The 16,114-nt window shown below is 40.4% G+C and overlaps 1 protein-coding gene across 2 annotated transcripts in view; it reads right to left on the bottom strand.

Moving 5' to 3' along the window:
* The window catches only part of CWF19L2 (CWF19 like cell cycle control factor 2), a 100,007-nt gene that overhangs the window by 32,462 nt on the left and 51,431 nt on the right, over positions 1-16,114 (bottom strand). For both annotated transcript variants that reach the window (XM_072993647.2, XM_020803161.3), the window contains exons 11-12: positions 13,581-13,706; positions 12,852-12,989 (exon numbers count right to left, since the gene is read on the bottom strand). In XM_072993647.2, the coding sequence (XP_072849748.2) occupies positions 12,852-12,989; positions 13,581-13,706 (264 nt within the window). The remainder of the gene's footprint in view (positions 1-12,851; positions 12,990-13,580; positions 13,707-16,114) is intronic.

The raw sequence follows: 16,114 nt of genomic DNA, 5'->3' as shown, positions 1-16,114 counted from the left end.
ATTAAGCGATTTCATCGCTAAGCGATTTTAAAAAGCCCATAGAAACGCATTAAAACACATTTAATGCGTTCCTATGGGCTTAAAAACTCACCTGCAAGCGAAAATCCTCCATAGGGGCGGCCATTTTCGGTGCCTCTAAAGCGAGGCAACACAGCGTGCGGCCATTTTGAAACCTCCCATCAGCTGTGCAAAAAGGGTTGCTTTGCCATGATCGCTTCCCCGCAATCATTGCAAAGCAAAAAATCTCCTTAGGGACCATCGCAAAGCGATCGCTTTTGCAATTGCAAAAACAACGTCGCTAACCGATTTCGTCGCTCAACGGAGCAATCGCTAAGCGAGGCACCACTGTATAATGATTGAATTTCTTCAGAAATTCTTTAGTATGGTGCAGTAGCCAGTGTATACTTGCAATATGGCCTCTAAAGTCCCTTCTGTTTTCCAAACCTAGTTTGAATGTCTGGCATCTCTTGCTCCATACACAGTAACAGTCTTTGATGTCAAATCCTAAGCCTCATTTTGCTTGCATGGGAAATTAATAAATATCCATGATTTTATTTGAATTACGTATAAACACCCACTCACTGTCTTATAACTGAAATAACAGACAAGAGAAGATGAATTTATGGAAAAGCCAAAAGTATGAAATTGGTTATATGTCAAACTGCCATTTTTCCTCAGACACTTCAGGTGCTTCAGTAGAAGGTACAGTGGGGTCTCGACTTACGAACTTAATCTGTATTGGAAGGCAGTTCTCAGGTCGAAAAGTTCTTAAGTCGAATCTGCATTTCCCATAGGAATGCATTGAAAACCATTCAATCCGTATCTGCTCTTTTCGTCCATAGAAACTAATGGGAAGCTGCTATTCTGCCTTCTGCCACTAGAGGGGGATATTTTTTTCCTTTTTTCCTTTTAACCTAAGATGACTTAGCTTTTAAAAAAAGGGGGAAAAAAGTTCCTAACTTGAATCTAAGTTCGTAAGTCGAGTCCATATATTCCTATGAGAGCGGTTCGTAAGTCGAAACGTTCGTATGTCGAGCCATTCGTAAGTCGAGACCCCACTGTACTGGATAAGTAATGGGGTAGAATCACTTTCAAGGGGTAACTTTGTTTACTGTAAGAAAAACATAACTTAAAAGCAACCAAAATTTCATATGGTTTAAGTGCGGATCAACTAAAATTTGCATCTGAGAGTACAGAATGCTACATGGCCCCAAAAGTAACGAAGTTCCACTAATAGAGAGGGTATCAGGCATATTAAAATAAACTTTCCTTCTTTCTCCTCCAATTTTCATTCACTTAGAGCTCTTAGCAAAGTTGGAAAAGAATAGTTACGTAACTGCTATAATTAGGCCTCATATAAAATATTATGACCCAAAGAATATCATCAATGAGGCAACAAGATCTAATACTGAAATGTCAACTTTGGGTAGGAAATTATATCTCAAAATCTAGTAGATAAAAGGAAAAAAAACCTATTATATAAAATCTTGTAAGAACACATGCTTGCGTATTAGAATCTATTTATTACTACAGTTTTGTAACTAGTTTCCATTCATCATGTTTCATCTACTGATGCAATTCTTTCTTGCATTCACCCACTGAACTCTCATTTCCCCCACACTTAACAACACAAACGCAAGCATAATTCAAGATATGCCCTATATGTGAATGTAAGAAGAGTTACTGTTGTTCTGAAAATCTGCCAGAAAGAAAAAAAAGGTATATAGATTGTGTAAACTGGCCCAGCATGATTTTAAATTGCCATGGCAACACTGACATCATCCTTTTTAAAGGGTAGCATTTACATTTCAGGAATGTGATACTCCAAATATATTCCAAAAACTGACAAAAAAAGAGAGAACACCATTGCCATTTTTGAACAACAAAAGATTTCAGCCAAGTGGACAACATGTACACAAGGCATATTGTAAATGTTCTTGATGCAAATCCTTTTCTTTCATTCAAACTCATTTTGACAGCCTTTGTTCAGGTCTTTAATTAAATATTGTACTGATAAGGCTTGATTTTGCAAATTTTCCACTACGACTGCTAACATCTGAGCTTGCCAATTAGTTCACTCAATAATGGAAAGTCTGCCAACAGTTTCCTCTCCTTGAACCAAACCAACTGAACTATTAAATAACTGTCGCACCGTGGCTTTTTCAGTGATATAGACGTGGGTCCAGAGGACCAACTGCATAACAGCAACTGATTGCACTGCTTCTCAAGTGTTTCTGCAAGAAATCTCATGGTCCTGTATTTGCACAGGTTTGAATGTTTAGCAATATTCCTGTCAATCTAGGCAGAGCACACTTGCCACACAAAGACAAGAGAGGTGAGATTATCATCTGTCAGAGACACTGTAGCTGTGTGTTTCCTGCTTTATTAAGAGAACTGACCTTGGCAGCCTCCGAGAACTCTTCTAACTCTACAATTTGGTGATTTGACATCCATTTTATTTCCAGCCCAAAGTCATAAAGTGCTGTATATATTGTGAACTTAAAAATTCTGAATGTGATGAACACACAAATACATCAGACCAGTACATTTTTTTAATTGTCCGTGTTGCAGACAGTTGGCATTGCCAACAATCCAGTTGCTTGTTTTTAAAGGGGACAGACTGTGTGCTTAAATTCAATTTATTCCAGGAGGTTCAAGTATGCATAATTTCAATCCGGATTACATTATGTATTTCTAAGGATATTTTTAAAATTCTAAATAATAAAAATGGAATATCCAGAAAAGTCTACTGTTAATAATGTACAGCTCTAGCAACTAACTATCCATCTCAATGTGAAAACATCCCAAAATAATATGGTAGGAAAAAGTTAACCATGCGGCTGGTTTTATTTATCTATTTAAAATATTTTTAACCCACCTTTCTCCTTAAAAAAGACCCAAGGCAACTTACAACTCCTCCTTTCAAGGAGAAAGGTAGGGTAGAAAAATATTTTAAATAAATGATCAATTTAAATAAAATATTAAAAACTAAAAATTGTAATTATTTAAATATTTTTAAAAGAATTAAATGAACATATTGAAAAATGTTAGGTTAAAACAGAATTACAACCAAGAAAAACATATACCATCCAATTTAAAAGCCTCTCCCAGATAGCCACTCACTTTTTAAAAAGCCTTAATGGTTAAGATACCACTGACTAAAAGATATGGTGGCTGTCTGGATTCTTAAAAAAACAACTAAGGACAAGATACCTCCCCAAAACGGGAAGAACCAACCTCCAAAAGCTATTCTCTATTTGCCCAACACCAACCCCTCATGATCTCCTATTTAAGTCCTTGTTCCAATAGTATATGGTTTCCAACTGCATCAGAATCAACTTTTCTGAAATTGATTACTTGTTCTGCTAGTCTTTCTCCTCCCTCTTCTTCAAAATGATGATTCAGGGTTGCTTTATTCCAAGGTGCCTCCAACTGCCCTAAACTCTACTTATGCAAGCATTTTCTATACAGCGTAAGGCAAACAATTTTTTTTGTCTCATTAGCTTTAAGTGAAATCTAACTGGCTTTCATGTTTAAATGAAAAGCCACTGAGAACAACCTCATCATGGTTTTATCATCAAAGGTTCAAGATCAACAGGGAAAAAAAACTCTTTTTAAGTGGTATATTATAAATCAAATTAAAAAATTAATCCTTGATTCCCTTACAACATGTATAATATTCAGCACAAGTCACATTTCAATATTTCTGTAGTCATAACTAAATTTATTCCATTAGGAAAAGCCATTGATGTAAAATAACATGAATACAGCAAAACCAATAACTCAGTCAAAAAGATAAATGAGAGTCCTCTACAATATTGAAGAGCCACTTTTCTCAGGTACGTGATGGAATATCATTTTTAGACTTTTGGCAATTTGAAATGACATAAATTGCAACAGATATATATTTCATTTCCCTCCCAAACAAAAGCATGGAAAAGAAAGTCATTTAGATGTCAAATGTTTTTGCACTTCATTAAAAAAAGATGACAAAATAGTTTCAGTATTTTGCTTATCTAATTGAATAAAGAAATAACTTTTCTGTTTTAAAGTTGGCCCAAGGAATTCATACTTTAGCATCTTAAGTGGTAGTATATAAACACTGAAAGCCACTGGGTATGGAAGAACACGGATGTAAAATCCCATTCAGCTATGGTACATTTTGCAGGACCTTGGACAGAGCCATGAATAACCAGTTGTCAATGTACGGAAACACTGAAATTCCTAGGGTGCGAAGGTGCGCTGCCATGGGGTAATGAGGTCGTGGAGGTCGATAATGGGACGTAGACTGTTGTCTCATTTTGGAATGAGGAAATACCGGGAGAACTCTGGGTTGGAAGCACTTGGAGTGATGAGTGCAATAGCTTCCTTTGAGAGGAGTGATTGAATCTCTAATTTGAGAGTGGTGGATGGTGAAGTTATGACGATCCGTGGTGGTGGTACGGAAACGAATTCTATCGCATACCCGATGGATATGATTGACAGGACCAACAAATCTGTGGTTATCAATGCCCAAGATTGAAAATCGGGTGCAAGGCGAGTGGTGAGGGGAGGGGACAGAGTACGGATCCAAACGGTAGGGGAGTCAAAGGTTCTGCTTGCTCTTTTTGTCAGGGTGCCTGAAGGATTGACGAGGGCGCTGTTTCTGAGTGTGCTGATGAGGTTGGAATGTGGAAGATGATTGAAGTAAGTAATGTTGCTTTTCTGGGAAAGACTTGTACTGGTGGAAGGGATACAACGATGCCACTGATACCTTTGAGGTCTGTAATACAGCTGAGTACTATAGGAGGGTGCTGTTTTTCTCATCTTTTGTAGGTTGTCCAGAATCTCATCTGTTTTCTCATCAAACAGACCAGCACTGTCAAAAGGTAAGTCCTCAATTCGCGTCCTAGAGTCCTCTGAGATGCTTGCGTAATGTAGGCAGGCATGGCTACATAAAGCTACAGCTGTGGCCATGTGTTTAGAAGTTGACTCAATTATATGTCGTGCTATGATGTGCTCTTCTCATGCCAATGCCATAGACTCTTGGTGAAAAGTGAGACCCTGAGGTTTGTACTCTCCAGAGGCCGACTGTAGGGACGGAAGGGCCTTGTTCCAGAGAAACCTGTGATAGGCTCCCATTGCAGCTAAATAGTTGGCAGCATGTAAGGTGAAAGATGCGAGAGAGTAAACTCTACGTCCAATAATGTCTAACTTCCTACCCTCTCTATTGTTTGAAGTGGTGTTAGAATGATTGCGTGCACTATTTTGCATTGCACCGACAATAACGGAATTAGGAGGACGACGTTTGGAGAGAAATTCCGTGTTAGTACTGTACTGTGGGTCTTGTACAGATTCTCAACTCTGCAAGAGATCGGAGGAACTGAAGGTGGTTTGGCCCAAGACTGCTTAATAAGCTTGAGCAGCTTATGAACCCCATACAAAGTGGGGGTGTCTGATCTTCATCTATAGCCTCATAGACCTTGTCAGATTTGGATTGGATTGGTTGCTGGACCTCAAGGTCCATGGCTTTGGCAATGCGGAGAACTAATTGAGAATAGAAGGAGAAATCCTCCGATAGTGATGGAGGATTAGCATCAGCTACATCGGAATTGGGACTCGGAGGTTTGGGCGGTGATTCTTGTAAGGCCATGGAATCAGAGGACTCCGAGTCCGAAGAATGTGATGATGAAGGCAAGGAACCCTGCTGATATGAATCAGTTGACGTATCAGGAATGATGTCTGGCCGGTGGCGCTTAGGAGCCACAGTAACGCGCTTGCCAGGTATCGACTGGGCAGAAAGATCTGGCTTACGCTTTGAGGTTTCTTAGAGTCCACAGGTGGGGGTCCAGTGTAAGTCATGGTGACTTGTAAGGATGATGAGTGATCCCGAGAAAGAGCAGCTGTATCGGCCAGTGGTACAGAGGGCTTAGCTGACAGCTTTGGTTTCTTCAGTATCGAAGTTGATGGAGTCGGGGCAGCTGAAGCATGCCGTTTGTGAGCTTTCTTATGGAGCTTCGGTATCGAAGCAGGAAAAACGCTCTCATCATCTTATGACTGGTCGTAGTTGTAGCTCGAACAGTATCGAGGAGGCAAGGGGGACTCCGAAGAGTCCGAAGGATAATAGCATGCATACCGAAAATGCTTCAGTTTGACATAACATTCATTATCATGCTGCCAATACTGGTGCGGATGATGTCGATACCATTCAGGTGGCAGTTTAGGTGGCTGGTGTCCTCAATGTGGTGGAATTTAGCCTTCTTCTTCCGCAAAGGAACTGGATCAACAGGAACTGATTCAGACTCACACCCAGACACAGAGCAACCCAATGATGTGGGGCTTGAACAGGCCGAATAAGGCAGTACAGTCACCTCAGCCATCTGCCCAGGATGGAGATTGAGCCAGCAAAGGAGAAGGAGGTTGGCCTAACGGAGGCAGAATGGCTTCGTGGTAGGTACTGAAATCAATAGGTAGTTGATCCTGCACAGAAGGATGCTGTACTGATGGTTGAGAGTCTACAGAAGACTTTTTAGATTTATTCGGTTTGGTACCAATCAGTTTTGGAGTAGTTTTCAGTGTTGGGGTCGACTGTGGCATCGATCTGGAGGACTTTGACTTAGGCAATTTTGGTTTGGTTAAGGAGTCGGTAACAAGCAATTAGGAACCAAAGAAACCAGTGGCGGTTGTGAAGCCTGAGTCTCAACCATCTTGGATGGTGGACAAAGAGATTGCTCTCACAAGAAAGATTTAAGGCAGTGGTGTCCAACCTTGGCCCTCCAGATATTCTTGGATTTCACCTCCTGGTGAGCAGAGGTGGTGGTGAAGGCTTCTGGGAGCTGTAGTGTAAGAACATTTGGAGGGCCAAGGTTGAACATGACTGATTTAAGGTTTCATGGACGGAGCTTGATGGTTTATTTAGTAAAATTTTTATAATAGGAGCAGGAGGCTGGCTGGTGCACTTCTCCCAAACAAAAAAGACAAGAATTGTGGCCGTCAGAAACAGGCAACTTATTAGTACACGAAGTGCACCTCTTAAACGACCCTGTCAGGGTCATAAAAGGCAGGAAGGGAGAGCAAGGGGGGGGCGAATTACGGAAAAAAAGTGGTAAAACGATCGAAAATCACAAAGGAGTAATGAAAATAGTATTACAGAACAGTCTATTTCTAAATAAGATCAACACGATGTATTATGCCTCCTCAGGAAAAAGAACCAATCTGCACGAATGGAGAGCTCAGAAGATGAGACATTCAGCTTTTTGAATGGTTAGATTCCCTGGACAGATTGTACATTAGACTCTACAGAAAACCAACAGATTGTAACACATATCTGAGATTTGTCACTTCTCAACCCAGACCCTTATGGCAGCATCTTCCATATGGTCAATTTGTAAGAATAAAAAGGAACTAGGAACTAGTGAGTTTGAAGAGAAGACACCATCTACAGCTTCTAGCTTCTTATCAGAACACTCCCCTCCAAAAGGAGACTATCCGTGTGGGGAATGTGTTTATTTTAGTCATACTAGGTGTATGATAGAATTTAATGATCCAACGAATAATAATACATTTTAATAACTTCACAAATTGCAACACCAAAGGAGTGATTTATGCCATAAGATGTCCATGTGAAAAACTCTATATAGGGAAGATCACAAGACCACTTAAAAAAAAATAATTTGAGCAATATAAAAAACAAATGATTAGGCAATCCTCTTGTTGGTCACTTTATTGAAAAGGACCACACATTAAAAGATCTCATATTTTGGGCTATTGAAAGAGTTACTGTTAACCAAGACAGGTTTCTACTGAGAAAAGAGATCAATTGGATTTTAAGATTAAACACACTAGGATCTTGAGGGTTAAATGTAGAGATTGATTTTCTTCCCCTGCTGTAAAAAGACAACAATTAAAATGTCGACCTTGACTCAGCTGAAAATAAAATGCCTCCCTGCTTCACTTCAACATTCCTGATTAAGCTTTGGAGCTGATACAGACCAGAGAAATATAAAGTTTTTGGTATGTGTTGACTATTTCGCTTACTGAGGTCATTTATAAGGCTTTAACATTTTTTAATAATTGGTTTTTAGTACAAAAAATATACCGTATTTTTCGCTCCATAAGACGCACCTTTCCACAAGACGCACCAAATTTTTAGGAGAAGAAAACAGGAAAAAATAATTTGTTTTCTTCTCCTAAAAATTGGTGAGCCTTATGGAGAGGTCCATCTTATGGAACACATCCTAGGACCCTTTGGAGGCTCGCTCTGACCCCCCCCCCGGGGTCAGAGGGGGCGAAATCGCCAGCTTCTGGGACTTGAGGCTTGGGAAGCTTCAGAAGAGTCCCAGAAGCTGGCGATTTCCCCCTCTCTGGCCCAGCGGGGGGGGGGCAGGGTGAGCCTCCAAAGGGTCCTAGGGTGTGTTCCAGGACGCGTTAGAGACTCACCCTGCCCCCCCTCGGGGGTCAGAGGGGGCAAAATCGCCACCTTCTGAGACTCCTCAGAGGCTTCCCAAGCCTCAAAAGACTCCCAGAAACTGGCGGTTTTGCCGGTGCTGGCCCTGTGCCGGGGGGGGGAGCGTGGCAAGGGTCCTGGGAGGCTCCCTCAGACGCTTGCCACGCTCCCCCCACCCACCCCCACGGGGCCAGGGGGGTAAAATCGCCAGCTTCTGGGAGTGTTTTGAGGCTTGGGAAGCCTCAAAACACTCCCAGAAACTGGCGATTTTGCCGGTGCTGGCCCGTGCGGGGGTGGGAGGAGCGTCTCAAGGGTCTGAGTGAGCTTCCAGGACCCTTGCGACGTTCCCCCCCACCTGGAAGCTGGCGATTTCGCCGGCGCTGGCCCTGTGGGGGGGTGGGGGAGCCTCGCAAGGGTCCTGGAAGGCTCACCCAGACCCTTGCGACGCTCCCCCCCACGGGGCCAGCGGCGACGAAATTGCTGCCTTCGGTCCATAAGACGCACGGACATTCCTCCCCACATTTTGGAGGGAAAAAAGTGCGTCTTATGGAGCAAAAAATAGGATAGGTCTCACACACACACACACACACACACACACACACACACACACACATTGTCCTACTTGCCTGATTTTTATGTTTTGTGATGAGTTAATAAGTTCTTGAGTCACATAATGGTTTTTAAATTACACTTGATGTCTATACATTTATAATTTTGTAATTTTATAAAGCTTTAACATTTTTTAACAATTGGTTTTTAAGTGCATAAAATATAGGTCCTCAGCCACACACATATATAGGTTTATTGTTCTATTTGCTTGATTTTTATATGTTATATGATGAGTTAGTAAGGTCTTGAGTCATATAATAGTTTATAAGAATATACCTGGTATGTATACATTTATAATTTTGTAATTTTATTCATTTTAAGCTTCTGATGAAAGCCCTGCCGAAATGCATTAAGCTTTTCACCACACACTAAAGATACCACATATTGGTTGTTGTGGGTTTTTCGGGCTCGTTGGCCATGTTCTGAAGGTTGTTCTTCCTAACGTTTCGCCAGTCTCTGTGGCCGGCATCTTCAGAGGACAGCACTGCAACAGAGAACCGACAAGAGTTCTGACTCCTGTCCTCTGAAGATGCCGGCCACAGAGATTTGCGAAATGTTAGGAAAAACAACCTTCAGAACACGGCCAACGAGACCAAAAAACCCACAACAACCATTACATCCTGGCCATGAAAGCCTTCGTGAATACATACCACATATTGTTACCTATTCCAGACATACTGAGACTGTTTCCATCTTTTGGCTTTTATTAGATGTGCCAGTTCCCTACAACTTATACACATAAAGAAACATGCATTTTTCCATGTACAAGATGCTCCCATATATAAGATGCCCTCCTTTCTAACCCAAAATTAAGCTTTGAGTATTCAGCCTCTGGGCTCAGAACATATTGTACCTGAGCACTGCCTATAGCTCCACCTTCTATTGGTTTGTGTTACAATTGGTTTGTTCAGCATTAGCTGACATCAGTTATATAAGGCTCATGATTGGAGGAAGTGAAGTCTCATGACTGTAGGAAGCTAAGCCTCATGATCGGAGACAGCCTGTTTGCAGAGGCAAGGTATGGGCCATTTTGTCCTCTCCTTAGCTTACTTCCAGAAAACCTTCAATTTTAGGTCTAAAGATTTTAGACAAAAGTATCATCTTATACAGACCCTGATGCTGGGAAAGTGTGAAGGCAAGAGGAGAAGGGGACGGCAGAGGACGAGATAGTTGGACAGTGTCACCGAAGCTACCAACATGAATTTGACCAAACTCCGGGAGGCAGTGGAAGACAGGAGGGCCTGCCATGCTCTGGTCCATGGGGTCACGAAGAGTCAGACACAACTTAATGGCTAAACAACAAATCATTTTATACATGGAAAAATACGGTAACCAAGAAAATATTTTGCAAAAAGTGTCTTGCAAATTTATTGGCATTAATTTTGAATTAACATTTCTGCCAAATCCCAAAGTTTTGCACATTTGTTTTATTGGTTTTTCGTTGAAAGCAGTCATGACATTTTGCCCCCTCCCCAACCCTTAAAAGATCCCCACTTTCCATGTTATAGGTGGTAATCTGTTAAAAGCTTACAGAGGGGCCAGAATTTCACGGCTCTTTTCAAATTATAAGCTGTGGAAACCAAAGTAAAAAAAATCCCTCTGAGCAAAAGTTCACATTTTCACAAGTCGTGCTGTTGTGATCTTCATGACAAAAAACCTACTCTCTGCTTGCCCAACAGATAGATCCTGGGTGGTTCGGCTGGAGGCATTTTCCACTCAGCAGAAAATCAACAAACTAACAGTTTCCCTATGTTTTAAATCTTGAAACACATTCTCTCCACAACCTACTTCTCTTTCCATCTCTTCACTTCCCTCTCCTAACTGCTATAGTAATGCTATTTCTTTGAAATGTAACAGACAGACAGACAGGAGATAGTTCAGAATCTAATGGAAGATGTCAGAATCATTTATAGCAGAAAGGGAAAGGTTAAAAAAAGTCTGCCACAACAGGCCTTATACTAACTGTTCAACTCTTGGCCATACTATCCTTCAACTATAAAATATGAGTATTATTTGTTGTCACACATAGGTTTTATTAGCCATTTTAATTCTTGTTAAAATAACAGTTATAACAATTATAACAAATATGGCATAAAATATGCCATATTATATTTATATTTTCATAACATATACAATATAGCATATGGCTCCTGAGGTATTGATAACAGATTCTATTATTTCTCCCTTCACTATGTCTTCTTCTTCATGATTAACAGATGGCAAAGCTGTAAGAAAGAACAAAGTAAATCCCAACAACCCCAAATCTGCCTATCCACAATAAAATAAAAACTTGGTTTCCTTATCTTGTCCAGCCTCATATGTATCAGCATTCAAGGGCCAATGTTTCTCTTGGGAATTACATACATGCTACCATAAAAAACAGGCAATCAAATCTCAGCACAGCTTTGCCCAGTGCTTATCACTTGCACATACACACACACACAGACCTGTTCCTTTCCTAAATAATAATAATAATAATGTGTGGTCAAGTCAGTTTTGACTCTGGAAACCTTTTTCAGGGCCTTCAGATAGACAATGCTCAGAAGCAGTTTCCCATTCCCTTCTTCAGGGAGCACCCTGGGACTGTGCAGCTTGCCCAAGGCCACACAGGCTGGCTTTTCTCCCAGGAGGCACAGTAAGGAATCAAACTCGTAACTGCTGGTTGCTCAGTCAGATACCTAAACTACTGAGCTACCCAGCCAGCTGCTCCTATCCATGTTGTTTGTTTAGTCGTTTAGTCCTGTCCAACCCTTTGTGACCCCCATGGACCAGAGCACGCCAGGCCCTCCTGTCTTCCACTGCCTCCCGGAGTTGGGTCAAATTCAGGTTGGTATCCTTACATGGCTGTAAATGAGTACAGTCCATTATATCAAGTAGAACCTTTGAATAATGTGACATAATGGTGTGATTTAAAGTCAAACACTGGACAGAAAATGAGTTAAGTATCTTCTGTTTCTCTGCTTCGTATCACTGACAAGGTTTTTTTTTTGTTAAAAAGAAAAGAAAAAAGAAAAAATACCTTTTACAAAACTTGTGGCATAATTATGTTTAAATGTCAACTCAATTCTGAGGCTTTGGGGAGCACAATTTGCCATCTACGGGGAAATTTGTTTCAGAGTTTTGTAAGACGCTCACCCTGGCAATGGCGAAGAAAGGCAGAAGTGGGTCACAGATCAACTGAGGTTGCCACCCTAGCTCTATAGCACACCATGTCCTAAGTGTACGTAAAGTGATCAAGGGAGAAGCAAGCTTTTACAGACATTCTATTTGCTCCTGTGCCGAATCTGACAGGATTATATGTGGCTACACTGTGTATAGCTCCTTCACATGCACTGCATATCCAAGCATGGCATTTGCATCATCCTGAGTATCTAGGATGTTAAAAGAGCATATGATGAAAACCATGTTTCCATAGAGTAGCATTGGAAAACTACCACTATAAATTAGGGCTCCATAACCTTCATACAATCCAATGCATACTTCTTTAGGAGTAAGTGCCTTTCAACACATTAGCTGAAATCCAGTAGGAAGTCACAGCTAGAGTAGGCCCACAGAATCAATGGAATTTAAAGAGCCAGTTTTGGCATTTTGAAATGAACGATAAATTATGAGCAGAGAAAGAAGGAAGGGATTCCTTTGCTTATTCATATATTGAAACAAAACACATTATTGGCTCAGGTTCCTTGACCTTACAAAACTCACAGAGCAAACAGGATTTCTTTATTTTTACAAAAAGGTACTCAAAAAGTATATTTTTCAAAAAAAAAAAAAAAAGGAAATGTTCTTTCAATATAAATTCTGCCACATTAGGTGTTACCTTTGATGCCATTCTCATGAAAAGCTTATTTTGATCCTCTGCTGTTCTCATTTTTTCATTCCTGACCAAATCCTTCAAGGTCAGATTATCATCATCTTGAAAATACCGAACCCTTTCCTTATCCACGTGAGTAGTGATCTGAAAAGGAATAGCAAGAAAGGGAAGATTTAATTTGGTGCAACTGCTAACTGTTTTAAAACAAATCCCGTGAAAAAAAGAATTCATAAAATTATACTATCCACAACCAGCCCTTGAATTTTATAGAATGTCATCTCAACAAAACAATCACAACTTGATTTAACAGATAATATTCATGGAAATGGCTGGATTTCTTAATTAGATCCTGTTACCATAATGGTTTGCAAGAGGCTATTCAAAATTATTTTAAAAATAGGTAAGTACTGAATATATAATTACTGGAAAAGGGAGAACTCTTATAACCGAGAGAAAAGCACTGGGGAGCTTCATATTGCTCCTCAAGGGAGGGAGGCAGGCATGTAAGGAGGGAAAGCAGATAACACCTGCTAATGGATCAGCTGACACATAATCTTCCATTTCACAGCAGCCATGACAGAAAAACATGTATGTTTCATGACTCTACAGAAACTGCTATGTTTACATGGTTTCAGGAGTTCAAGAACAATTTTGCTTGGCTCCCACCACAGATACCACGCATTTAGGGAACACGTTCTAAAAGGAAGTGAAATGGGAATATTTTATTACACACACCTTCTGAGTCTTCCTTCGCCTGCCCGGGGGCGCCAGTGTTTCACCTGGAGCATTAACAGGCCACACTCCACCAGATTTATCAGTTCTGACCAAGACCACTTCATGGTCATCATGGAATCCTGTCGTCTGTATTAAGATTAAAAAACAAACAAAAACAGAGAGCATAAGTTACACACATACACGGGCATCATATGCTGATTCAATGACACCATTTTAAACTTAGAGCCAATGAAAAGTTATTCAAACTACTTTTCTGCAAAAGAATCTTGGAAATAGCTGCCAAGAGGCATTCTCTTCTAGATGCATATGAAGAAATTTCCTCAAATAATTCTCCTGAACCAAAGAGAAGATAACACAGTTTCAAATATCCTTTTTTTATATTGAGTTGAGATATTCATTCACAAATTCATTATGCCATTGGCTTTCAAAGGTGTGCAGTTCAAATCATCATGTGCATAAAGCACTATCCTAAGTTGCAGGTACACGTGGGGAGATGATACAAACTGTAGAACGAATCAAGCATTTGGGATTACAGGGCTCAATTGGTTGTGGGGATGGAGGTAAATCTCACCCCCCACCATCCCCAGCCCAATCTGTCATCATGTTTTTGAGTGTTTAGCATAATGCTCTGCTTAAGTAGTAAAACTGCATTCAGATGAATGTGCTTACAGCACTTCTGTGATAAGCATCCCTTATAAGGAAGGGCTACCTTTCATGGAAAGATCACAGACACATTCAGCTAAATGTGTTTACAACGCCTGCACAGATTTTAGCACTGAATAGCTAAGGTCTGCATGGTGGGATTAGGATGGGGTCTGTTTGCGTTTCCAACACCCTTTGAGCCCTACACACTTTCACACTGTACACCCAAAGAGGGCTTGTGACACATATATTATTAACAAGAGCTGGAGAGAGAAAAGTGGCAGGGGGTATTATTATAGTTGGTTTCCTGGTTTTCAAAGCATGTTTGGCAAAGTATAGCATTATAGCTACTGATTTAAATGGTGCAATGTTACAGTGGAGAAAAGCATTCACACAAGAGCTGCTAGTGTGAATCAAACAAATATACCATTTGTAAGTTAATTAGCACCTCTCGTGTAATTAAAGAAATTATCTCCCTTCAAACAGCAAGAGATAGAATGGAATATTTTGATTTTTTTAGCTCACTGGTTCTTGTCCTACTTTCCCTTTGACAGATTGCCCCGACAAAGTCTGTTGCAGAGCCCCAAATAAGTCTGAAATATCCTCCCACTGTTTTTGAATACTTTACAGTAGGACTTAGCAACTGCAATTTTCCAGATGTTTGGGTTCTTTAATTCCCAGAATTTCTTACTAGTGGCTACACCGGCCAGGGATGATGTGACCTGTATGCCAAGAACATCAGAAAGGTCATGATTATCCATGTCTGCTTTAAAGCAGGGGTCTCCAACCTTGGGCCTCCAGATGTTCTTGGACTTCAGCTCCCAGAAATCCTGGCCAGCAGATGTGGTGGTGAAGGCTTCTGGGAGTTGTAGTCCAAGAGCATCTGGAGGGCCAAGGTTGGGGACCACTGCTTTAAAGGATAGAACATATGCATACTTTAAATATCTCTATGCTGGTTTTCCCCAAAAAAACAGAAAGGAAGCAGAATAATACTGTTCATGCCCCACATAAACTAGATGTTGAAACAATGGTTTCAGATAACTGCAAACATGGTTAAACAGGGACCTTGACTAATACAAAATGGGCACTTATTACTGGGGGGAAAAACAAAAAGGGAATGCATTCTGGAGAGACAAGAGTGGGGAAAATGTTACTAAGGTTGGCTTCCTCATTCGCAAAGTATGTTTGGCAAAGTGTAGCATTTCAGTTGCAACTGATTTAAACTGTGCAGTGTTGAACAGTGGAGAGAAACATAGTCAGAAAATAATATAGGAGAGATGGAGAGAAAGAATACAAATGTCTCATTCAGTAATTAGAAAGTGGCAGCTCATTGTATGTTAATTGATTAAATTAACTCTAATAAGTGAAATGCCATCAAAATTGGGCACATTGAAACAGACTTTGTCAAGTTTGATGAATGCTGATATAAATCTTTATCCAAGGCATTTTCAGGCAAATAAATAATGTGTCTTGTGCACATCTGTTCTATCAGTAATGACAGCTTATCCCTGAAAGGTCTCAGAGTTAAAAAAAAAAAGTTTCACCGTCAGGAAAGCATCAGGGCTCCAAGGACTTAATTATATTCTCCACAAAAACCTACATAGCAATAATGGATGAAGAAGTCAGGGAAAAACCACTTACATCTAGACATTTTGCCCCTGCTACGTTTTGATCAGCACTTTACTCCAAGGATTAGATATAGATTTTATCTTGGCAAACAATTTATGAAATACATCTTTATATATGTATTATACTCCTCTGCCTGCTGTCAAAGGTCCTGGACAGCCCTTTGAGCCATTCCCAGCTATTAAACCATCTCTAATAATGAACTTCTTCAAAGAATAATTCAACATAAGGGTGAATAATCATGATACTAATGATATGAAAAACTG

The sequence above is a fragment of the Pogona vitticeps genome, chromosome 3 (assembly GCF_051106095.1).
Source record: "Pogona vitticeps strain Pit_001003342236 chromosome 3, PviZW2.1, whole genome shotgun sequence".
NCBI classification, from domain to species: Eukaryota; Metazoa; Chordata; class Lepidosauria; order Squamata; family Agamidae; genus Pogona; species Pogona vitticeps.
Note: the sequence above shows the minus strand (reverse complement) of the source record. Positions and strands in the feature narration are given on the sequence as shown.